We start from the raw sequence: 24,662 nt of genomic DNA, 5'->3' as shown, positions 1-24,662 counted from the left end.
TGTTGAGATAATCCATTAAGTTCAAGAACATGCTAAGTTGCAAAAGTTATTATTTTTATGACAAATTTGGTATGGCCCCTTTTCTCATCCTTCCTATTAAAGCGAACGGAGGATATCCTGACGAGGGCTGTTTAATTTACAGCTGCTACAAAAGAATGTCTGCCCAATACAGGTGTCCAATAACCTTGGACAACTGGACCTCCATGCAGATTTTCAACTGGTAACTCCAAGTTCACAGCACTGCCTCTGTCATCAATCCTCCATTGCTCCAGTACTTAGCAAATAGAGCGGCATGGTGGCTCAGTGGTTAGCACTGCTGTCTCACATCACCAGGGTCTCAGGTTTGATTCCAGCCTCTGGTGACTGTGTGGAGTTTGCACATTTGCCCATGTCTGCGTGGGTTTCCTCCAGGTGCTCCAGTTTCCTCCCATAGTCCAAAGATGTGGCGATCAGGTGAATTGGCCATGCTAAATTGCCCATAGTGTTGGGTGCATTCGTCAGAGGGAAATGGATCTCAGTGGGTTACTCTTCGGAGGGTCAGTGTGGACTGGTTGGGTCCTGTTTCCACACTGTAAGGAATCTAATGTAATCTAGACCCTAGTAGATATCTGCATGTGACTGCTGGTCAGATTTCAATGACTTGTCAAATCCCAATGTTTGGGCTACCTTGCCACTGCAGAGGTTTCTATCTTTGCAACTAATAAGATGTTTGACTGTTGAGGATTTGTTGTATTTTGCCTGTACCTCTCATGACTTTGCTGCCATGGGTTACCCTACCAGGAGAAAGGAGCAGTATCACTTACGGGATCATTAGAGAATCAAGCTGGTGAAGATCCATGCATCCACCATATGGTACTACTGACACAAGCTTCATAGATAAGTAACAGGATATACTTGAGTCTGATCTTTAGGCCAATTCCAACACTAGGAAGACAATACCTTGTGCAAATAACATCAATTGTAGCTGGTACTTTGGTAACTTGAACACGAATGGTACCATTTTCCTGTAATAGTACAATAGTGAAAATTTACAGATGTTCTGTAATGAGCTCCTCTCATTTTACATGTCTAGTCAGCTCATCTGTTGCGATCCAGGAATCGATAATGAATAAGCTTAAGAAAATGCAGTATCTCTTTAATGATGTAAATTGAAAACAGAATATTGTTGAGGCTGGAAATATGAAATGTAAATGTTGGAAATGCTTGGGTCTGACAACATCTCTGATGAAAAGCAGAGTTAAGGGGTTGAGTCAAATATGGCTTCAAAATTGTAGCATGGTAGAAATGTGATGGGTTGTATGCTGTCAAAACGGGAGGTGGAGGAAGAGCAAAGGAGAAGGTGTGCACTGTGGAAAGAGAAGGAAAGGTGAAATGGAAAAAATATCATCAAACAAAAGCCAGTAGTAGTTGCAATGATTATCATAATGGCTAACTTTTGATCCTAAATTCCAAATTCCTGTTCTTGATGGAAGCTTGAGGTATCAGAGACAGAAGTTATATCATCTGCCGATTCAGTTTTAAATAAACTCATTGATCACCATGAGTTAAAATAATCTAGTTTTCCCTAATTTATCCTTGATTAGTTGTATTATTTTGTTGCAGGAGAGAATAATTGAGCAGCTTAAAGATCAAAGAGAAAGAAATGAACGAGAAAGGCAAGAAGAAATTGATGCTAACAAGAAGGAGTTAAAAGAAGTTAAGGAACGGATCACTGGTCTCCAAGGAGATGTTTCCGAGAAAGAGGTAAGTAATTATATGTTTCATGTAATATGTGATGTTGAAGTGAGGAAGTTGTTTATCAAATATAAACTGTTCTTGTTTGAGAGTGATGCTTGTCAAATAATGAATACTATGAAACAACCTTAACAAGGAATTTAGCGAACCATTCCAGTAAAACTGGAATCATTAATGTCAATTGTCTCAAAATCAAAACTACCTCTCAGTAATTAATTCCAGATAATAGGTAATATTCATAATACCTGTTATCAAAATGGTCTTTGAATTTGTTGTCATTGCAAAGGTCAAAGGAGTGACCATGAGAATATGTAGGAAAAATTATTTGCAGCCAATGTTACAGGGTAAATATAAATCAAAGAATGAAGAACAAAGAAAGTTTACAGTCCAGGAACAGGCCCTTCAGCCCTTCAAGCCTGAGCCGATCCAAATGTACTGTCTAAACCGTCAGTCAATGCCTAAGCATTTGTATCCCTCTGTTCCCCACCTACTCATTCATCTGTCCAGATGTATGTTAAATGAATCTACTGTGCCTGCCTCTACCACCTGTGCTGGCAATGCATTCCAAATGCCCACCACCCTCTGTGTGAAGTACTTGCCATGTGTATCCCCCTTAAACTTTCCACCTCTCGCCTTGAAAGTATGACCTCTGGTTATTGAATCCTTCACCCTGAGAAAAAGCTTGTCTCTATCCACCCTGTCTATACCCTTCATGATTTTGTAAACCTCAATCAGGTCCACCCTCAATCTCCTTTTTTCGAGTGAAAATAAACCTAACCTACTCAAGCTCTCTTCATAGCTAGCACCTTCCATACCAGGCAACATCCTCATAAACCTTCCCTGCACCCTCTCCAAAGCGTCCACATCCTTTTGGTAATGTGGCGCCCAGAACTGTACACAATATTCTAAATGCGGCTGAACCAATGTCTTTTACAATTTTAACATGACTTGCCAGCTCTTATTCTCAATACTCCGTCCAATGCAGGTAAGCATACTATATGCCTTCTTGACCACTCCATCCACCTGTGCAGCAACCTTCAGGGTACAATGGACCTACACTCCCAGATCTCTCTGCCCATCAACTTTTCCCAAGGCTCTTCCATTCATTGTATAATTCGCTCTAGAATTAGACTTGCCTAAATGCATCACCTCATATTTGTCTGGATTGAAAACCATTTGCCACTTTTCCGCCCAACTCTCCAGTCTATCTATATCCTCCTATATTCTCTGACAGTCCCTTTATGCTTTCTGCTACTCCACCAATCTTTGTGTCATCTGCAAACTTGCTGATCTTACCAACAGTGCCCTCTTCCAGATCATGGTCACCTTTCTCCATTTCGAGAAACTCCCTTCAACTACTACTCTGTCTCCTGTTGCTCAACCAGTTCTTTATCCTCCTAGCTAGAACACCCTGCACACCATGTGACTTCACTTTCTACATTAGTCTACAATGGGGAACCTTATCAAACACCTTACTAAAGCCCATGTATATGACATCAACAGCCCTTCCTTCATTCTAACAACTTGGTCACTTCCTTGAAGAACAATATTAAGTTGGTAAGGCACAATCTCCCCTGCACAAAACTATGTTGCCTATCACTAATAAGCTCATTCTTCTCTAAATATAAATAGATCTTATCTCTTCGTACCCTCTCCAGCAACTTCCCCACCACTGACATCAGGCTCATTGGTCTGTAGTTACCTGAATATCCCTACTATCCTTCTTGTACAGAGGGACAACATAAGCTACCCTCCAGTCCTCGGGCACCTCACCTGTATTTAAGGATGCCACAAAGATATCTGTAAGGGCCCCAGCTATTTCCTCTCTTGCCTCCCTCAGCAACCTGGAATAGATCCCATCCGGTCCTGGGGATTTGTCCACCGTAATAACCTCTAGCATACCCAACACATCTTCCCTACTTATGCCAACGTGATCCAGACTCATCAAACTTCTATCTCTAATCTCAAGATTCGTCATGTTCCTCTCCTCAGTGAACACTGATGCAAAGTAATCATTCAGAATCTCAGCGATTCTCTCAGGTTCGGCACACAGCCTTCCTTCATTATCTTTTAGTGGACCAATCCTTTCTCTAGTTACCCACTTGATTTTTATGTAAGAATAAAATACTTTGGGATTTTCCTTAATTTTGCTTGCTAAAGCTATTTCATGACCCCTTCTAGCCCACTTGATTCCTTGGTTAAGACTTGTTTAAGTCAGTGAATTTGACACAGAAATGGTAAGTAAAATTGTGGTAAAGATTGAGGAAAATCTGAACCAGGGTGTATATACCACTCTGCAAGCCATTATGTTAACAAGATATGGATTAAGACTCTAATATTTTAGGCTGTGCTTTTGGACCTCAAAGAACATGCCTCGTCTTTGGCATCATCTGGACTGAAGAAGGATTCCAAGTTGAAAGCACTGGAGATAGCTCTTGAACAGAAGAAGGAGGAATGTTCTAAACTAGAAGTACAACTGCGGAAGGTACATGCATATCCAAACATGTCATCTATCATAAGTTTTAGTCTAACTGGCTAATATTGGCGATAATATAAAACTTGCAACTTTTTGAAAGCATGTCTAACTTCTTTGGCGTCCTACAGGTTTGTAATTGTCAGTTGAATTCTGCTAAATCTCAGCAAGCTAAGCCATTTTTTTGTAGAAATACCAATCGTGTATCCTGTCACGCAATACACATGTCATTTCCAAATAGTTGTTAGATCCAAATAATGCTTGATAACTATTATAGGGAACATGAAGTACATAATGAATCAACAAAACAACTGACATATAAAAAGCTGTATATCCTTTCTATTGTTAAAAATCTCATGTTGGCAAAATGAATATGTTAACTCAGTCTATCTAGATCAATAAAAGACCAAAAGAGAGTTTTCCTATTTGGCATGTGACCAGTAGCAGTCATGTTACACTCCCTCTTCAGCAAAATACCCTTTATGGGGTAAATAGAGCAAATAGTACAGTACTCCAAATGCAGTCCCACAAGATTTGATACAAATCCAGCAAGGCTATACTTCAATACTTAAATTCTCTTTTAAAGGTCAACATACCATTTGCCTTCCTAATTTTTTATTGCATCTGCAAGTTAACTTGCAGTGACATTCTGTCTCTTTTTTTGGACATCAAACTTCCAATCTGTCATCAATTAAGAAATACTGTACATTTATGTTTTTCCTATCAAAGCAAAAAATGTCATACTTCTCCTACATTGTGTAGTACAGGAGGCCATTTGATCCACTATGTTTTTTTCTTAAAACAGAAAGCTGTCCAATTAGTGAAATTCCACTTTTTCTTTCCTGCAAACCTGTAATTCTCCTTTTGTACATTATGGCTGAATCTACTTCCACCCCTTTCCAGCTGTATCTGCCAGATACAGCTTACTGGATTAAAAACAAATTACATTTCCCTTTGTTGTTTGCCATTTTTCTGACATGTATATCCACTGTTAAATAAACCATTCATGGAACCAGTTTCTCTTTCTTGATTGTACTAAAAAACATCTGAATTTTTAAAGCTTGCCCTCATCCTCCAGTATTTCAAGGTGCTTAAGAGTTTTTAAGATGTAGCTGAAGAGGAAGATTTTGGGGAAGAGAGGAAATAAAAAAGATTTGACAATGTCTTGAGAAAATAATAGACAAGATACTGAATTATGACTTTGTAAAACCTTAAACATCATATCATCAGTGTGTCATAACCACCAGTTTAACCAAATACCTCTTATGGTGATGTTGGTAAAAAGGCACTCCGAGAAGCCAAAGCTAGACTTGAAATTAAGGAAGTACACAGAATAGTAAATATTCTGAATGGATACTACCTCTAAATATTTGTAAGGAAGGCATAAATTTTCTGAAAAAAAAACAGACCTAACCTGAGTAGCATCAACAGCATTGATATCAAGGAAAGGAGTTGTGGACAGGCTAAAAGCAGTGTTTGTAAGATGAGGGGATATTTTGCTTGGATACTAGGAAAGATTAGAAAGCAGATTTATAAAACCTTGGCCATCACTATAAGGAATCTCTGAGCATTGCAGAGATACCAATTGATTACAAACTGACTAATATGATGGTTGTATACAAAAAGGGAAACAAATAAATCTGACAACTAAAGCCTTATTAGTCTTATTTCCAAGTAAAATAGAGGAATTAAGAGTATTGAACATTATAATCTTGTTTTATTTGTTTGTTTATTCATGGGATGTAGGCATTGCTGATGAGCCCAACACTTAGTGCCCGTTCCTAACTCCCCTGGTGAAATTGATGATGAATTATGTAATAATAACCTGCAAACACATTGTGAACAGAAAATTTGCTTTGTACCAAACACATTGGATTGAAAATTGAGTTATTTTTACTCGTGTTTGTTCTGTTGACTTTCACCAAGCATTTCTCTTTGCGAAGCCGGGTGAGATTTTTAAAAATTGTCTTAACAAATATTCCACATGAACTGTCTACTCAGCCCTTGTGACACCCATTACATCTGGTTCTAGTTCCAATCTACCAATCGTCATGCCTAGAACAACTATCGCTGCTAAGATATCCAGGAATGAACTGACATTGCTACCACTGGTGGCTTTTCAAAAGGTCATGTGCACCCAAACAAGTATTCTTAATCTAGAGCTGTCCTGAAAGTTCCTGGCATTGTCCTTAGACCTGGCAGATGGGGGAACAATTAGCAGATTGCTTTGCATGCCAGCACCCAGAGGTAATGGTGGGTGACATGGTGCTCTTCGCTCAGGATCAACAGCGGAGGATGCAGCACCTGACTATGCGAGACTGGTCAGAAGTTGCCAGTGGGTTAGTGCAGTCAGCTATCTGGAAAATGCACAGCTATGTCGGAAAAAAGGACTTTCCCTGTTCGACCACAATAGGTGCCACCATCTTCATTCCAATATCTCTTACTTATCAATCTTACTGCACCCACTTCCAAACAAGATTCATGCTCTATCACTCACTATTACCTGCAACATATTCCCTCACTTACTGTGACCCACTTTAGCACTAACTCCGCATGCCCTCTACATTACCTTCTTACTCTCTCGGGTCATCTCTCCATCTGCACCATCATCAACCGCTGTGCCTTTCCTCTCCCTTAATACCTCATTCTGTTTCAGTCCAGGAGGAAAATAGCCCACAATAGGGCAAAAAGAGTCAAGACAGGTGGCATGCAGCCAACCCCTTATGTAGAGAGGATCCTGAATCTCTCAGCTCTGAGTCGCTGACTGACCATGTCCCAACCCCTAGACTAGTATCAGAGACTTCCCTTTACTTATTGTGCTGGGGACCCCTTACCAACTCCCCTTGAATGAGGACTACTGACGGCCATTACAGACATGCTGGCTTTGTGCCTAAACTAAATGGCATCTAATACAGCAGAGCAATGGACCGGTATCTCTGGCTGAGAGGCAAGGCCCAAAAAGAAAAGGCAATGAGGGATGTTGTGAGCTGGTTGGCTCAAAGTGAGCGGGTGCTAAGAGGGTAAACAAACATTTCAATATTACAGCCTGGTCTAAGTCTTGAGCTTGGTGTCTGCTTGAGCACAAAGCAATCTTGCTGCAGTATTACAATGATAGTTGCCAGTGCAGAAATATATTGTAAGTGGATCGTGGTTCTTAGACGCTGTCACATGTTTGGTACCCCTCTCAGTAGATGTAGGGGGCATGTGGCCAGTGCCCATTGAGTATGTTCTGAGATGTCTGTGCTTAGTGTCCAATGTCGAAATTCTTTGGAGCAAATAGTGAGCTGAAATTGTTGGGTATCCACTTACTTCCAGGTTAAGAACTGTTGACATTCAATTTCTTGTGTGTGGCACAAGAGAAAGCTGCATTCTAAGGAGGAGAGATCTCCAGTTAATAAGATTATTAATAGGCAACTTGCCACTGTCTCATGAGAATCTTGCCTCGATACCCGGAACATAGTTAAAAGATTTAGCTAGTTGTTCCCAATATCGAGATTGGCCTCACCGATCATTTCTTGCGTGATTCAGCACATTTTCTGCCATGTCTTAAGTGGCTCAATGGTTAGCACTGCTGCCTCAGTGCCAGGGACCCGGGTTCGATTCCAGCCTTAGGTGACTGTCTATGTAGAGTTTGCATGTTCTCCCTGCGTCTGTGTGGGTTTCCTTCGGATGCTCCATTTTCCTCCCATGATTCAAAGGTGTGCGGATTAGGTGAATTGGCTATGCTAAATTGCCTATAGTGTTCAGGGATGTGTAGGTTAGGTGCATTAGTCAGGGGTAAATGTAGAGTAATAGGGTGGGGGGAATAGGTTTGGGTCGGATACAGCTCGACATATCTATGCTCACAGAATTGCACATTGGACACAATGTCAACTCTGCCCCAATAGTGGTGATGTATACAGCTGGGAAAACATTGCCCTGGAAGTCCTCAATATTGATTCTGAGCCACATTGTCTCATGTCATCAGGTCAAACTTGGGCAAGGAAACCTCTTGCTGATTAACACTCTGGCCCTTATCAAGCGCAATGAATCCGTATTCCTCTATGTTAAACACCACTTGGAAGAAGTACTGAAGATGGCAAGAACTCAGAATTTAATCTGGAAGAGTCCTGGAAAATTTGAAAACAGCTCAAAATATATACATAGAAACATAGGCACAGGAGGACACCATTCAGCCCTTTGAGTCTCCTCTTTCATTCATCATGATTGTGGCTGATTGTCCAACCCAGTAGCCTAATCCTGCTTTCTCCCTATAACCTTTGCTCCTATTCACCCCAAGTGCTATATCTAGCTGCCCCTTGAATGCATTCAATAGTTTGGCATCAACTACTTCCTGTGGCAATGAATTCCACAGGCCCACCACTCTTTGGGTGAAGAAATATCTACTCATCTCAGCCCTAAATGGTCCACCCCAAATCCTCAGACTGTGACCCCTGGTTCTGGATGCACCCACCATCGAGAAAATCCTCCCTGCATCTATCCTGTTCCGTCCTGTTACAATTTTATAAGTCTCTGTGAAATCCCTCCTCACTTGTCTGAACTCCAGTTAAAAACAATCCTAATGTGGTCAATCTCTCCTCCGACGTCAGTATCGCCATCCCCAGAATAAGCCTGTTAAACTTTCACTGCACTCCCTCGAGAATAAGACCATCCTTCCTCCGAAAAGGAGACCAAAACTGGACAGAAGATTCTAAGTGTGGCCACACCAAGGCCCTGTATAACTGCAACAACACATCCCTGTTCCTGTACTCAAAACCTCTCACAATGAAGGCCAACATACCATTTGCCGCCTTTACTGCCTGCTGCATCTGCATGTCTACCTTCAGCGACTGTTGCACAAGGACACCCAGGTCCTGCTGCACATTCCCCTTTCCCATTTACAGCCATCCAGGTGGTAATCTGCTTTCTTGTTTTTGCTTCCAAAGTGAATAATCTTGCACATATCCAAATTATACTGCTTATGCCATTGACTTGTCCATTCACCCAACCTGCCCAGATCATGCTGAAGCATCTCTGCATCCTCTTCGCAGTTCCCCCTCCCACCATCTGCAAACTTTGAGATGATACATTTGTTCCCTCATCCAAATCTTTAACATCTGTTGTGAATAGCTGGGGTACTAGCATCAGTCCCTAAGGCACTCCACTGCCTGCCAATTTGAAAAGAGCCTATTAATTCCTACTCTTTAATTCCTCTCTGACAACCAGTTTTCTATCCATCTCAATCTCCTTCTCCCTATCCCATGCACTTTAATCTTGCAGAGTAATCTCTTTTGCGGGACTTTGTCAAATGATTTCTGAAAGTTCCAAATATACCACATTGACTGGCTCCCCTTTTCAACACTGTCAGTTGTATCTTCATAGATTTCCAACAGATTTGTCAAACATGATGTCCGCTTCATAAATCCATGCTGACTCTGTCTGATCCTGCTACTGCTTTCTAAATGTTCCGCTATAAAGACCTGGATAATGGATTTGAGAATTTTCCCCACTACTGTTGTTAGGCTTACTCTTCTATAATTCCCTCATTTCTCTCTACCTCCCTTTTTGAATATTGGAGTAACGTTAGCTACCCTCCAATCTGCATGGATTTTTCCAGAGTCTATAGAATCCTGAAAGATGACCACCAATGCATCCACTATTTCTAGATCCACTTTCTCAAGTACTCTGGGATGTAGATTATTAGGCCCTGGGGATTTATGTGCCTTCAATCCCCTCAATTTTCCCAGTACCATTTCTCTACTAATATTGATCTCCCTCAGTTCTTTCCCCTCTCTCTGTTTTCCAACATTTCTGGTATCTCATTTATGCTCTCTTTTGTGAAGACAGAACCAAAATATGTATTCAATGGTCAGCCATTTCTTTGTTCCCTATCGTACATCCCCCCCCCCCCCCCCCCATTTCTGACTGACTACATTTGTCTCCACTAATCTCTTTCTCTTCAGGTACCTTTGGAAAGTCTTCGTGTCGGCCTTTATATTACCTGCAAGTTTACTTTTGTACTTATGTAGACAGGCCAACAAGAGGTGAGGCCATACTGGATTTGGTTCTGGGTAACGCATCAGGCCAGGTGTTAGAATTAGAGGTAGGTGAGCACTTTGGGGACAGTGGCCACAATTCGGGGATTTTTACTCTAGTGATTGAGAGGGATAAATGTGCACTGCAGGGCAAGAGTTATAGCTGGGGGCAGGGAAATTATGATGCGGTGATGCGTGGCTTGGAAAAGTAGGCTTCAAGGCATGGGCGTAATTGATATGTGGAGCTTGTTCAAGGAGCAACTATTGAGTGTCCTTGATAAGTATGTACCTGTCAGTCAGGGAGGGAAGGGTTGTGTGAGGGAGCCGTGGTTTAATAAGGAATTGGAATCCCTTGTTAAAGGGAAGAGGGCGGCCTATGTAAAGATGAGGCGTGAAGGTTCAATTGGAGTGTTATAAGGTAGCCAGGAAGGATCTGGAGAGAGAGCTAAGAGCAGCAAGGAGGGGACATGAAAAGTCCTTGGTAGGATTAGGGAAAACCCTAAGGCTTTCTATAGGTATGTCAGGAATAAAAGAATGACTAGGGTAGGAATAGGTCCAGTCAAGGATAGTAGTGGGAAGTTGCGTGTGGAGGCTGAAGAGATTGGGGAGATACTGAATGAATACTTTTCATCAGTATTCACTCAGAAACAGGACATTGTTGCCGATGTGAATACTGAGTCACAAGTAATTAGAATGGAGGGCTTTGAGGTATGTAGGGAAGAGGTGTTGGAAATTCTGGAAAGGATGAAAATAGATAAGTCCCCTGGGCCTGATGGCATTTATCCTAGGATTCTCTGGGAAGCAAGGGAGGAGATTGCAGAGCAATTGGCCTTGATTTTTATGTCCTTGTTGTCTACAGGAATAGTGCCAGAAGACTGGAGGATAGCAAATGTGGTTCCCTTGTTCAAGAAGGGGCGTAGGGATAACCCTAGTAACTATAGGCCGGTGAGTCTCATTTCTGTTGTGGGCAAAGTCTTAGAGAGAATTGTAAGGGATAGGATTTATGAACATCTGGATAGGAATAATGTGATCAAGGATAGTCAGCATGGTTTTGTGAAGGGCAGGTCGTGTCTCTCAAACCTTATTGAATTCTTCGAGAAAGTGACTAAGGAGGTGGACGAGGGGAAAGCGGTAGATGTGGTGTATATGGATTTTAGCACGGCGTTTGATAAGGTTCCCCATGGTAGGCTACTGCAAAAAATACGGAGGTATGGCATTGAGGGTGAGTTGGAGGTTTGGATTAGGAATTGGCTGGCTGGAAGAAGACTGAGGGTAGTAGTTGATGGTAAAGGTTCATCTTGGAGTGCAGTTACTAGCGGTGGTCCGCAAGGATCTGTTTTGGGACCATTGCTGTTTGTCATTTTTATAAATGACCTGGAGGAGGGGCTAGAAGTTTGGGTGAGCAAGTTTGCGGATGATACGAAAGTCGGTGGAGTTGTTGACAGTGAGGAAGGATGTGTCAGGTTACAGCGGGATATAGATAAGCTGCAGAGCTGGGCAGAAAGGTGGCAAATGGAGTTTAATATAGCTAAGTGTGAGGTGATTCACTTTGGTAAGAGTAACAAAAAGATGGGGTACTGGGCTAATGGTCGGATACTTGGTAGTGCAGATGAGCAGAGAGATCTTGGTGTCCATGTGCACAGATCTCTGAAAGTTGCCACCCAGGTAAATAGTGCGGTGAAGAAGGCATATGGCGTACTGGCTTTTATTGGTAAGGGAATTGAGTTCCGGAGTCCTGAGGTCATGTTGCAGTTGTATAAGACTCTGGTGCGGCCGCATCTGGAGTATTGTGTGCAGTTTTGGTCGCCATACTATAGGAAGGATGTGGAGGCACTGGAACGGGTGCAGAGGAGGTTTACCAGGATGTTGCCTGGTATGATAGGAAGATCGTATGAGGAAAGGCTGAGGCACTTGGGGCTGTTTTCATTGGAGAAAAGAAGGTTTTGGGGGTGACATGATAGAGGTTTACAAGATGATTAGGGGTTTAGATAGGGTTGACCATGAGAACCTTTTTCCACGTATGGAGTCAGCTATTACGAGGGGGCATAGCCTTAAAATAAGGGGTGGTAGGTATAGGACAGACGTTAGGGGTAGATTCTTTATTCAGCGAGTCATGAGTTCATGGAATGCCCTGCCAGTAGCAGTGGTGGAATCTCCCTCTTTATGGGCATTGGATAGGCATATGGAGGAAAGTGGACTAGTGTGGGTTAGGTGGGATTGGATCGGTGCAACATTGAGGGCCAAAGGGCCTGTACTGCGCTGTATTCTTCTATGTTCTATGTTCTACTGTATTTTCCTCTTCCTAATCAGTCCCTTGGTCCTTCTTTGCTGAATTTTAAACTGCTCTCAATCCTCAGACCTATTGTTTTTCTTGTCACACCTTTATTTTGAATGAGAAGGAAACCAAAAGAAGCAGGTAACCATTGGCCAGTTACCTTAACATCTGTCATTGGGAAAATGTCAGAATGTATTATGAAGTATGCAATAACACCATTTAGAAATGTACAATATCATCAAGCAGTTAGCATGTCTTCACAAAGGCTAAATCATGCCTCAAAAAATTATTAGGATTCTTTGAAGGGTATGAAGCAGGATGAATAAAGGAGAAACTCATAAATGTAATTTGTTTGGATGAGGGAAGTTAATGTACTATAGTCATGTTTGTGAATGACACAAAAATAGGTGGAGATGCAAAGTGGTGAGGATGACCCAAAGAGACTGCAGAGGAATAATGACAGGTTAGGTGAGTGGACAGAGCTTGGCAGATGGAATATAATGTGTAAATGTGAGTCTATGAACTTTGGCAGGAAGAATAGAAACTTTATGTATTACTTAAATGCAGAAAACTATGGCACAGAAGTATTTCGAGAGACTCATGCATGAATCACAAGAAGCTAGCAAGCAAGTTCAGTGGGTAATAAGGATTGCAAATGGAACGTTGCCCTTTATTTCCAAAGGAAAGGAGTATGAAAGTAGTGAGGTCTTGCTAAAACTATGCAAGGCACCAGGCAGATCATACCTCAAATACTGAAATAAATTTGGGCACCACATCTAAGGAAAGATATACTGGCTTTGGAGGCAGTTTAGAGAAAGTGGTTAAGGTTGATCTCTAGTTTGGAGGGATTTTCTGATGAGAGTTTGCATATGTTAGGCCTGTACTCATTGGAGTTTAGAATGAGAGATGACTTTATCGAAACATTTAAGATTCTCTGGAATCTTGACATGTTGAGAAGTTGTTTCTCTTTGTTCGTAAGTCTTGGACTGGAAAGCATAATTTCAGTAAGGATCTACCCATTTAAGATCAAGATGAGGAGTAATTTCTTCTCTGAGGTAGTTAATCTATGGAATCCTTTTCAATAAAGGCGATCAAAACTGGGTCATTAATTCAAGGCTGATATTTTTGATTCTTAATCAGTAAGGGAATGAAAGGTTATGTGGAAAAGGCAGGAACATGGAGTTGAGAATTATTAGACCAGCCATTATCTCATTAGTGAAGCAGACACAATGTGCTGAATTCCCTACTTCTGTTCCTGTGCTTTTTAGTATTCATCACTGAGTGCCTTGACAGTAATCGTACTGACCAAGCTAGCTGATTCCTATAAGACATAGCTGTTTGGCTGGGTCTGCAAGTGATACCTAGGGAACTGTTATCATTCACTTGGACAGCATGCTGTAAATCAAACCTCCCTATTCCCAGAGTTGTACCAACTGTTAAAATATTTTTAAAGATTGCAAGGCACCCTTATATTTCGAACTTTCAGACCAAGCTTGATAGAAAGCACAGATCTGAACAATAATTATTAATTAGTATACGGAGTTAGACTATCACTACTTGAAAACAGATAAAAACCATTGACATGTAACATTGTGAACTAAAACTTTAATAATCTTTTAAACACTCACCTTGCACATACATGCAGACAAACAAATAGGGCAAATAGATTTTGACCGAGGTAGAAAAAATTGAAAAGACAGTTCATTGGTCTTTACTTCCTAGTTCCAGTGTTGAGATTATCTTCTTTGGCTTGTCAGACTCCTTGTTAATCAGATATCTTTGTGTGTTTCCATGAGATTGTGTGAAGTATAGAATAACTGATTCATTTGAAAATTCTCTGATTTATCAACACAAAAGCCACAGTTGACATCAATTGCTACAGCAAAGGTGACAAGTTTTTCTTTCAAGTTTAAACTGAGTTTTTAACTGCAGAAAACAGGCAATGTATAGGCTAAGAGAAAATGTGCACACTCTTTTATCTCCCCTCTTTCTGTGTCTTTGTAACTTGTTTCCATCTCCAAGCTACTCAGACATCAGAGAACCAGTCACATGGTGTTGGCAGACAAAGCATCTCTGCCGTTGTTAACTCTCACTCGTCCGCAAACTAATCAATTTGATGTTGTTGCCCGGAAGTATGTCAATACACACTCTTGGCTCCAAATTGTTTGCAATCTGAGCTTCAATTACAGATTGCTCAAACAGTTGTTTACAGTTTTCTCCATGGGTAACAGGTTAGTTGCTGTTCAAACTGCAGTGACTCGTTCAAATACATTTTTAGAATAGATCTTTTTTTCATTTCAGTCTAAGTCACAGTTCTTACCAACAAAACACAAAAACATTCTTGCTTTAATCCTCACCAATCTACCTATTGCAGATGATCCTGGCCTTAACAGTGTTGGTCAAAGTGACCATTGCACAATCATTTTGGAGATGACAACCTGTCTTTGCGTTGAGGGTACTGTCCATTATGTTGTGTGGCATTACCACTGTGCTAAATGGGCCAGACTTCACACAGATGAAGCAACTCAAGACTGGGCATCTATGAGGTGCTGTAGTCCATTGGCAGCAGAATTGTGTTCAGCTGTTATCTGTAATCTCATGGCCTGACAAACCTCCACCTCAACAAAAGCAACAAACTGGGAAATTAGCCTTAATTCAATGAGGTGTGCAGAAATATGCTCCTAGATTAGGAGCAGACATACCTAAAACTGTGTTAATAAATAACTCTAAGCACTGCCACAATTGACAGATCACATTTAAGCTCTACTGACCAACATGAATTGCAATGGACAAATTAATTTAGTGGAGCAGGCTCCACAGACATAGCCTATCCTTGGTGATGCAGCATTTCAGAGCGAAATAAGAGTCTGAAGCATTTGCATTCAGGTTCAACCAGAAGAAATCCACCTTGGCTACCTCCTGACATTCCCAGCATCACAGATGACTGTCTCCAACCAATTCTGTTCACTCCTCATGATATCAGAATGCAGTTGAATAAACCTAATACTGCAAAGGCTATTTGATAGCTAGGCATCATTCTGGTAGTCGTACTGAAGACTTACACTCGAGACCTAGCTGTACCCCTAGCCAAATTGTTCCAGTACAGCGACAACACTCACATCAACCTCCTGTAGAAAATTCTGCACATATACTGTGTACAGAAAAATGTAATTTTGTTAATTGTTATTCTAACTGTGTACTCACATCAGTGAAGAGATAGAAGGTGCCTTGACAATACTGTCATCAAGTTTCACTTGCTCAACAATAACCTGCTCCCTGATTTTCAATATGGGTTCTGCCAGGTCAACTCTACTCCTTAGTTCATTATAACTTTGATCTAAACGTGGACAAAGAATCAAACTCCAGAGGTGATGTGCAAGTGACTGCTCTTAACATAATGGCAACATTTAATGGAGTATGGCAACATTTAATGGAGTATGGCAGCAATGAGCTGTTGCAAAATTTATTGTCGTTCATGTAGGACATTAGTGCAGGGGTTCCTCCTGGCAGTATCCTATATCCAACTATCTTCAATTGCTTCATTAATGACTTTCTTTCATCATGAGGTTAGAAGAGGGGATGCTTATTATGTTTGCAGGTTGTTCAGCACCATTTTCAAGATACTTAAGCAGTTCTTGTCTAGATGCTGCAAGAGCTGGATAACATTCAGGCTTGGATTGATGAGTTGCAAATTACATTCATGCCACAGAAGTTCAAGATAATGACTGTCTGTCTGCAACAGGAGAAAATGTAATCATCACTTCTTTATGTTCAGTGCAGTACCATCACTGAAGATCCCACTACCCTGGGGGAGTCTGGGAGTTAACACAGACCTGGAGTGGAATATGGCCAGCCCACATAAGTACTGTGATTACAAGAGCAGATCAGAGGCTATGAGTTGTGCAGCAAGTAGCTTATATCCTGTCCCCCTACTGCCTTCCCATTATTTATAATGAACAACTCCAGGATGCAATGGGATACTGTCCACTTGGCTAGGTGAAGGAAGCTCTAAAAATATACACAAAGTTCAACTCCATTCTGGATGAAGTAGCCCTCTTGATTGTGACTCCATCCAGCATCTTTAGTATTCACTCCCATCATGCCGATGCACGGTGGCAGGTCTGGGTGAGATGCATTGCATTATAACTCTTCTTCGGTTACAGGTTCTAAGCCTATGACCTCTAACACTTTGAATTATTACGGCATCTGATGCTTGGGAATTTGCAAGTTCCCCTCCGAGGCGCGCACAATCTTGACTTGGAGCTATATTGTAATTCCTCCACTGTCGCTGGGTCAAATTTTTTGGAACTCTCTTTCAAAGAGCAATATATTTGTTTCTGTACCAGAAGGTGTGCAGCTCGTGAAGAAAGCAGTACACCACCCTAACTTCAGGGCAGTTAGGGACTGACAAAAATTGCCCACGTCTCTTGAGCATGTATATATTTTTAAAAATCAGTTTTCAGAGGAAATTGGGATGAGATTGTCTTGTGACTTAGTCAAATCCTACCTTCAAAGTTTTTTCTGTTACACGGATACAAGAGAGATGTTCAAGCAGTGAGAGCAGTGCAGAGAAAAACAGGAAAGACAAGGGTAACTTGGAAGGGAAGAAGCCGAAAAATGACCTTTGAAATGATGGCAAAGTTGAGAGTAGGTTGATGAATCATAGTTTCAAACTAGAAGTGTAAACCTCTGACTGACGTCAAGAAATTGTTCTTTACACAAACACTAAGTATTACATGGGATAGATTTTCAGAAAGGATAGAATAAGGAGAAAACTGGAATATTTTAAATCAGTTGAATGTTAAAATAGGGTCATTTTACATGGTTGAACCAAAGATGCATTGAATGGGTTTCTTCACCTTGAACTTTAATCTTGTGAATATATAAACTTTACATTTTTAAACTTGTTATATTTTTGAAATGAATGAGTTTGGTATGAACAGCATTATTGAGCAATGAGTTTTTTTTTAAAAAGAACCAAGTTGAACTTCAGATTTCAAGTGAACTAGCGAATTCATGTAACTTTTTGCACTGGCTTCTGAAAATTTGTTACCTTCTCAGCTTTTGCCGCCTCCTTCTTCAGTTGGACCTTGACACTTGTGCCATCCTGCCAGTGGCTGACTGTTGATTTGCATTCTTAAATATTCATTTTCTACTTCACTGTTTTGTTCAGAATGCACTACACTAGTGTAATTCTGGCTGATCTCTTGGGCGATAATGTAAATATGGACAAGAGTAGGACATTGAGCCCATTAAGCCTGTTATGCTATTCAATAGATCATAACTCATCATCTAACTCAGTGATACTATACCATTTGATGTCATTAGTCTCCAGAAATCTAAGTATCTTGAATATTCTCAATACAAATGCCAAGCAACTGTTTAATTTCTGTGCCATTTCCCAATAATCTCCTGGGAATTTTTCTTTTCGTACCTGTAATGGGTCCACATTTGTCCCACTTTCTCCTCCTCACATACCTAAAGAAGCTTTCACAGATGTTTCTCACCAATGTATGTGCATAATCTTTTTCCTTTTCTTAATCAGTTTCTTGGTTATCTTTTACAGGGTTCTAAATTGCTCCTAATTCCCAACTGCACTGCTCTTTCTGGTGTCCTTATGAACCTTGCTGATCCTTTGTTTTAAGATCCTTTCTCTTTAGTGTGCTGCTCTCATTCCTTATTAAGAACACTGGTTGCTTCTTATTTTCCTTTTTGCCTATTGCTTTGAAATGTCTGAAATCCATAGTTGTTCAATTCCCAATTTTTGTCACCCTCATGCCAAGGCTCCGTAATGATGATTAAATTGCACTCATTGATGTCAAATTGTGCAGAGAAATGATCAAACTTTCCGTAAATAATCCACGCATTCAGAAAGCATCTCTTTAATTCTGCTTTTTTTGTTTGCATTATTCTCCATTCTGATCCTTTTTTACACTTGCCAGGTGTTTTGTCTGTCTTGTTTTATTATTTTCTACTTTTTATTGATTTTGCTTCCTTCGAATAAGGGCTCTCTTTCAGATTGGAGAAAGTTAGGTCTGCAGATGCTCGCGATCAGAGCTTAAAAATGTGTTGCTAGAAAAGCGCAGCAGGTCAGGCAGCATCCAAGGAGAATCGACGCTTCGGGCATAAGCCCTTCTTCAGGAATGAGGAGGGTGTGCCAAGCAGGCTAAGATAAAAGGTAGGGAGGAGGGACTTGGGGGAGGGGCGTTGGGAATGTGATAGGTGGAAGGAGGTTAAGGTGAGGGTGATAGGCCAGAGAGGGGGTGGGGGCGGAGAGGTCGGGAAGAAGATTGCAGGTCAAGAAGGCGGTGCTGAGTCTGAGGGCTGGGACTGAGAAAAGGTGGTGCGGAGGGGGGGGGGGAGGGGCCGAAATGAGGAAGCTGGAGAAATCCGCATTCATCCCCTGTGGCTGGAGGGTTCCTAGGCGGAAGATGAGTTACTCTTCCTCCAGGCGTTGTGTTGCCATGGTCTGGCGGTGGAGGAGGCCAAGGACCTGCATGTCCTTGGCTGAGTGGGAGGGGGAGTACCTCTGGGACACCTGCACCAACCAACCCAACTGCCCTTGGCTGAACACTTTAACTCCCCCTCCCACTCCGCCAAGGACATGCAGGTCCTTGGCCTCCTCCATCGCCAGACCATGGCAACATGATGGCTGGAGGAAGAGCGACTCATCTTCCGCCTAGGATCCCTCCAGCCACAGGGAATGAATGCGGATTTCTCCAGCTTCCTCATTTCCCCTCCCCCCCACCTTTTCTCAGTTCCAGCCCTCAGACTCAGCACCGCCTTCTTGACCTGCAATGTTCTTCCCGACCTCTCTGCCCCCACCCCCTCTCCGGCCTATCACCCTCACCATAACCTCCTTCCATCTATCTCATTCCCAACACCCCTCCCCCATGTCCCTCCTCCCTACCTTTTTTCTTAGCCTGCTTGGCACACCCTCCTCATTCCTGAAGAAGGGCTTATGCCCGAAACGTCGATTCTCCTTCTCCTTGGATGCTGCCTGACCTGCTGCGCTTTTCCAGCAACACATTTTTGAGCTCTCTTTCAGATTCCCAACTCTCTCAATCTAGTTTCCTCTGTCTCAGCATTATTTGTGAAATTCCCTGTGATGATGTTAGTCCTGATCCTGCAAAGATGCGACCCATCCATCTTATAAAGGATTCACCTGCCCACCTGGTGTTGGTTCCAAAGATTCAGAAATGTGATGCCCTCCCACACCCCAGTTCTTCAGCTCACTTCTCCTATTTCTGTACTCACAAGCACACAGAACTGGAAATCATCCTGAGGTTACTGTTGTCTATGTCTTGCTTTCCAATCTTCCTTCTTAGCTTGCTGAAATCAGCTTATAGGACTTGAGCTTTCCCCTTCCTGCATGTACAAATGTGAACCACAATCTCTGACTGATCACGGTCTCTCAGAAAAGTATCTTGCACCCGCTTCATGACTTCCCTGATCTTGGAACTAAGGATGCAACATACCATCATGGAGCCATGTCAATAGCTTTATAAGTGATCAATCCCCTTTCACTACTATTCTTCTTGACTGTATGTCTGGGCTGACAGTGATGTCATTGACTTGGCTCTGACTGCACTCCGAGGTGCCAAACTCCTCACTGGCATTCAAAACAGAGAACAGATCCATAGATGAGATTTCCTGGGGGCTTCCTGCACTAATGCCATGATAGTGTCTTTGGTCACCCATTCCTCTTCTGCCTCTATTCTTCAAATCTGCAGTTTGACCATCTCTCTGAACATGTTTTCCATGCATCTGTCATCTTCATGGATGTGCCATAGTGATTCTAGCACCACATACATTTTGAAACCTTAAAACTCGAGCTTCTAGAGTTGGTGACACTTTCTCTTCTGGTGATTTTATGACATTGTTAGTATCTATGATATCCCACATGCTAGAGAATATGCATTCCAATCCCCATCACAAATTAATACAATTTGGTGGTTGCAGTAAACTTTGTGTAAAGCACTTCTTTCTCCTCATCTCGGGTGCTGAATGGTCAACCTGGTATCCTGCGATCGTGGCATTTTGTTCTAGAATTCCCAGTGAGGAGGAACATCAACCCTGAATTCATCCTTTTAGAATCAATGAAATTCTCTCTCATTTTCTAAACTCAGTGAATATAGGCCTAGATCCAAACTCATCTCCTACATTAACCGACCATCCCAGCAACTATTCTGGTGAACTTTTGCAGCTCTCCCTCTATGGTAGTAAATCTTAGGTAATGAGGCCAAAAATGCTCTGAATACTCCAGGTGCCATATCAGATCCTGTACAGTTTTGAAATACTATGAATGCTTAAAAGTCCACATGGCACGCTAATGATGATTTTGCTTTTAACAAAAAAGCAATTTACTTTGTCAGTTCTGTCAAGGTAGTTTTGAGAAGATCAGAAAATCAATTAAGAATGGTGACCAACATAGGTCAGGCCCAGGAAAACATGTGATTGCAGTTAAGTGTCTGTAAGAAACCCTTCGTGTTCGTGGAAGAAATGTTCAAACTGTTGGGCTTATGGCAGACAGGTTAAATGTGGCAAGGCAATTACTTCAGTTATGACTTCAGAAGAGAAGATTCAAAGAATCGGAGTTTGCTTCACAGGTTAGAAAAAATTCTACAAGCAGGTGAATTAAGTCAGTTCAAAAGATCCAGACACCTCAGCAATTTTTATCTGTGGATCTTTGAAGACAGTAGAGTTTAAGTAGAAATTTTCGAATTGTTAGAACTGAAAAAGTTTAGATCATAATAATTCTAAGTTCATGCCAACAGACTCTAAAATAAATTGCTTGAAAGCTGTTAAGGTATCCAAGGGAAAGAAACTGAAAAAAAAATCAGTAAATATTTAAACAACTGAGGTTGGAGTGATGTTTCTTTCAGATGGTGTTGGGAAACATGTTGAAACGTTGTTTTGATGCTTTTGTTAAAGGTCTTTGTAACTATTGTCTTTTTGGTTTTCTTCCTCCTTTGTGTAATAAGTGTATGGTCCGTCGCCATAGAACATCCGCAGCTGCATGTTTCAGTGACTAACAATCTTGCTAACCAACTTAAAATTGACCCATATGATCTTTAAACCAGATTTTGTTCTCTGATCTGACTTGTCCAGTTTTGGATCATAGCAATGCACTAATATGTTCATAATGATTTCTGCTAATCCTTCTTTTATAATCATACATATATCTGTCTTGCTGGTGCTATTGCTCCTTCTTTAAGATTAATAACAAGAAATACTAATTAATTCTTGTTGCGATGGAAACTCTATCTGTGTCACTTTTCCCAAGTTAACTGTATTGCTTTGTGTGGTACCTGGGCTGATCTTTCCACTCAGCGTTATAGAGAAAGTTATTCTGTCCTAAGTTGTGGTACCAGATTTGGATGAAATACTCCAGATGAGGCTGAATTAGTATCCTACACAAATGGAACATTGCTTTGTTACTCTTATACACGCTGCCCCTTTGAATAAAACCTATTTGAATAATGGGTCACAATCTGTCCTACCACTTTTATTGACTTCCTGTTAAAATTGGGCCCTTTTTTTACTGTAACTCCATGTAATTCCTGTCAAAATGAATCACTTGGACATTTCTGCACGTTAAAATTAATCTGTCACCTCCAAAATCTTTCAGAAGTCCGTATTCGCTACATGAGTTCTCCGTTACCTCTTCAGAGAAACTCTTGCAACTCCATTAAATATGCTTTTCTCTTGAGAAATCCTTTTCTGCCTGTCCTTAATTAATTTGCATTTGTCCATGTGGCCATTAATTTTGTCCTGAATTTTTTTTTCTAGAGGTTTCCCCACTACTCAAGTGAGCAGTTTAAATCACAATGATTTTAAATCACTGAAAATGACTTTTAACATCCACAAAACCATTTGCAAGCTAAATTAAGATACTGTAGTTTGATTCTCAGTAAACTATGCCAAGAAGATCCAAAAATGTTTAAAATATGCCTCTTTGTGTTCTGAAGGTCAAAAAAGCAAATGAATTTTTAGAGCCTCTTTCAAGGCTGATGAATGAGTGTTTTTAGTAGAAATGCGTTCTGAAGGTGTGGTCAGTGTTAATGGATGCACTTTTTAAAAGTAATACAAACTTTATTTGCACTGATCATAATTTGAGCTCAGAATGTCACAAATGTTTTTCAGTGAATGCTGATTGCAGATGATTTGTGCTTTATAAAAACAGCATAACTGAGCGGAAACCAATATTCCTGTATCTTCATGGTGTGCAGTTGGGCTTGAACTCATGACCTGACTCAGGTTTGATTGCTTTCAGAGAGTAAAGCTGACTGAGCTAGAGGAAATTGGGGAAGAAGTTGAAAATGTAAATTAGTTTGAGGCTGAGAATGGAAAACACAGCAGAGTCAGAGGTTAGATGTGCAGGAGAAAGTAAAACACTGTTTGAGGAGAAAGCAAAGTATTAGTTGTATATTAGTGGCGTGATTATATTTCAGAGATGGGCATTAACCAGGGATTCACCATAGGTTCCTCTATGTCGGATTGGGATGAACTTAAGATGGTTAGTTTTGGTGTCTGTTTGTGTTTCCGAAAGGGTAATATTTAAAGTGTGTGAAGTCCATCTCTATACTACAACACTTGATTGCCTGAAGTATAACAGAGAGGAATCAAGAAAAAGGCATAGGTTCAGGATACATGATTTCGGAATGAATTGAAAAAAGTCATTACTCAGAGTTGTGAAAGTCTTTGAATTTGTCTATTCCAGAAGGTTATGTATTCTCCATCATTGAGTATATTTATATGTTGAGATATCATATTTTATATATACTGATAAATTCAGAGTTTTGGTGTCTTAATGGATTTGCAGAGTGGGATAGAATAGTGGATTTGAGGCAAAAACTTAGCTATTATTGTATTTCATGGTGGAGAGAGTGACTTCTAAAATTTCTATATACTTGCATTGTAATGAGATATGAATGTAAATAAAATAAATTACAAAGAGCATTCATTTTCTTGCAGTATAATGCATTCTCCAGTAATAATGCAGATAAACATTATTTTTGTTGCCTGCCCAAAAGTTTGAACATTTTGTTTGTAACATGTTTTTCAATGTTTGTTTTCAAACTGAAGCTTCGTGTTTCATTATGTGTAGCAGGGTTTTATGCTCAGTGTAATGTGAGAATTGTGATAGATATTTCTTTTAGTTAAAATTGATTCTTCAGTTACATGAAAAAGTGCTTAACATTTTATGAAATTGTAAAACATAACTATATTACTTATATGAATTATTTGCAGGCTCTTTGTAGGTGAGTCCTTAGTCTCTGCATCCTCAAGTGTTTTTATTTGTGCTAATATCTAGTTAAGTTGCATAACATGCTTAAAATAATTAGTAGAGCACTTTTTGAAGATTACTTCAGGTACTAGTTCTATATTTGCCTCCATCTGATCACAAAACCGTTCGAGTTGGCGAAGTGTGAAACAAGTGAAACATAACACTGCCTGGTGGCAAAATTTCACGTTTCTATGTTGTAATTTCTGTGTGAAAATGCAATTTGGTCCATCTGATCTTTAAATGCGGATGTCCATTCCATCATAGCATCATTATTTTTGATGTTTCCATAACTTGCTATGTTTTCCTTCGCTACTCTACTTAAAGTTTGTTCTACATGTTGACTGCTTTTTGTGCAGAACATTAATTTCTTGATACCGGTCTTGACTTTATTACTTTTGTTTCTGTGTACCCTTATCTTATGCATTCAGATAAATTTAAAGTGCATTTTTGGATTTACGTTCCTTGTGTATTTAACTTTCATATTCATATAAGGTCACCTCTCAGATGTCTGTAAGGAATAGTGCTGATCTTTTCTTGTTTGTTTCCTCATATCTCCTTATTTTGATTAGGAGAATAAACTGTTAGTGAAACAGAGCCCCTTCGGTCCCTTCACCACCTTCCCCCCCCTCACCTCAAACCTGTGCTGTTTAGTTTTGGACTCCGCTACCCTGGGAAAAGGCTTGGGCTATCTATGTCCCTAATGACCTTATAAACCATGATAAGGTCACCCCCCAGCCTCTGGCGCTCCAGGGAAAATATCCGTAGCCTATTCAGTCTCTTCCTATGGCTCAAACCCTCAAACCATGGCAACATCTTTGTAAGGCTTTTCTGAACCCTTTCAAGTTCCACATCCTTCTTTCTGCTGGGAGACCAAAA

The 24,662-nt window shown here is 40.8% G+C and overlaps 1 protein-coding gene across 5 annotated transcripts in view; it reads left to right on the top strand.

Annotated features, from left to right (window-relative positions):
* LOC140458142 (ELKS/Rab6-interacting/CAST family member 1-like) overlaps positions 1-24,662 on the top strand; it is a 917,474-nt gene that overhangs the window by 150,675 nt on the left and 742,137 nt on the right. For all 5 annotated transcript variants that reach the window (XM_072552282.1, XM_072552281.1, XM_072552285.1 and 2 more), the window contains 2 exons: positions 1,603-1,743; positions 4,079-4,219. In XM_072552282.1, the coding sequence (XP_072408383.1) occupies positions 1,603-1,743; positions 4,079-4,219 (282 nt within the window). The remainder of the gene's footprint in view (positions 1-1,602; positions 1,744-4,078; positions 4,220-24,662) is intronic.

This window comes from Chiloscyllium punctatum, chromosome 32, assembly GCF_047496795.1.
Source record: "Chiloscyllium punctatum isolate Juve2018m chromosome 32, sChiPun1.3, whole genome shotgun sequence".
Classification (NCBI taxonomy): domain Eukaryota; kingdom Metazoa; phylum Chordata; class Chondrichthyes; order Orectolobiformes; family Hemiscylliidae; genus Chiloscyllium; species Chiloscyllium punctatum.
This window is presented reverse-complemented; position numbering and strand designations above follow the sequence as displayed.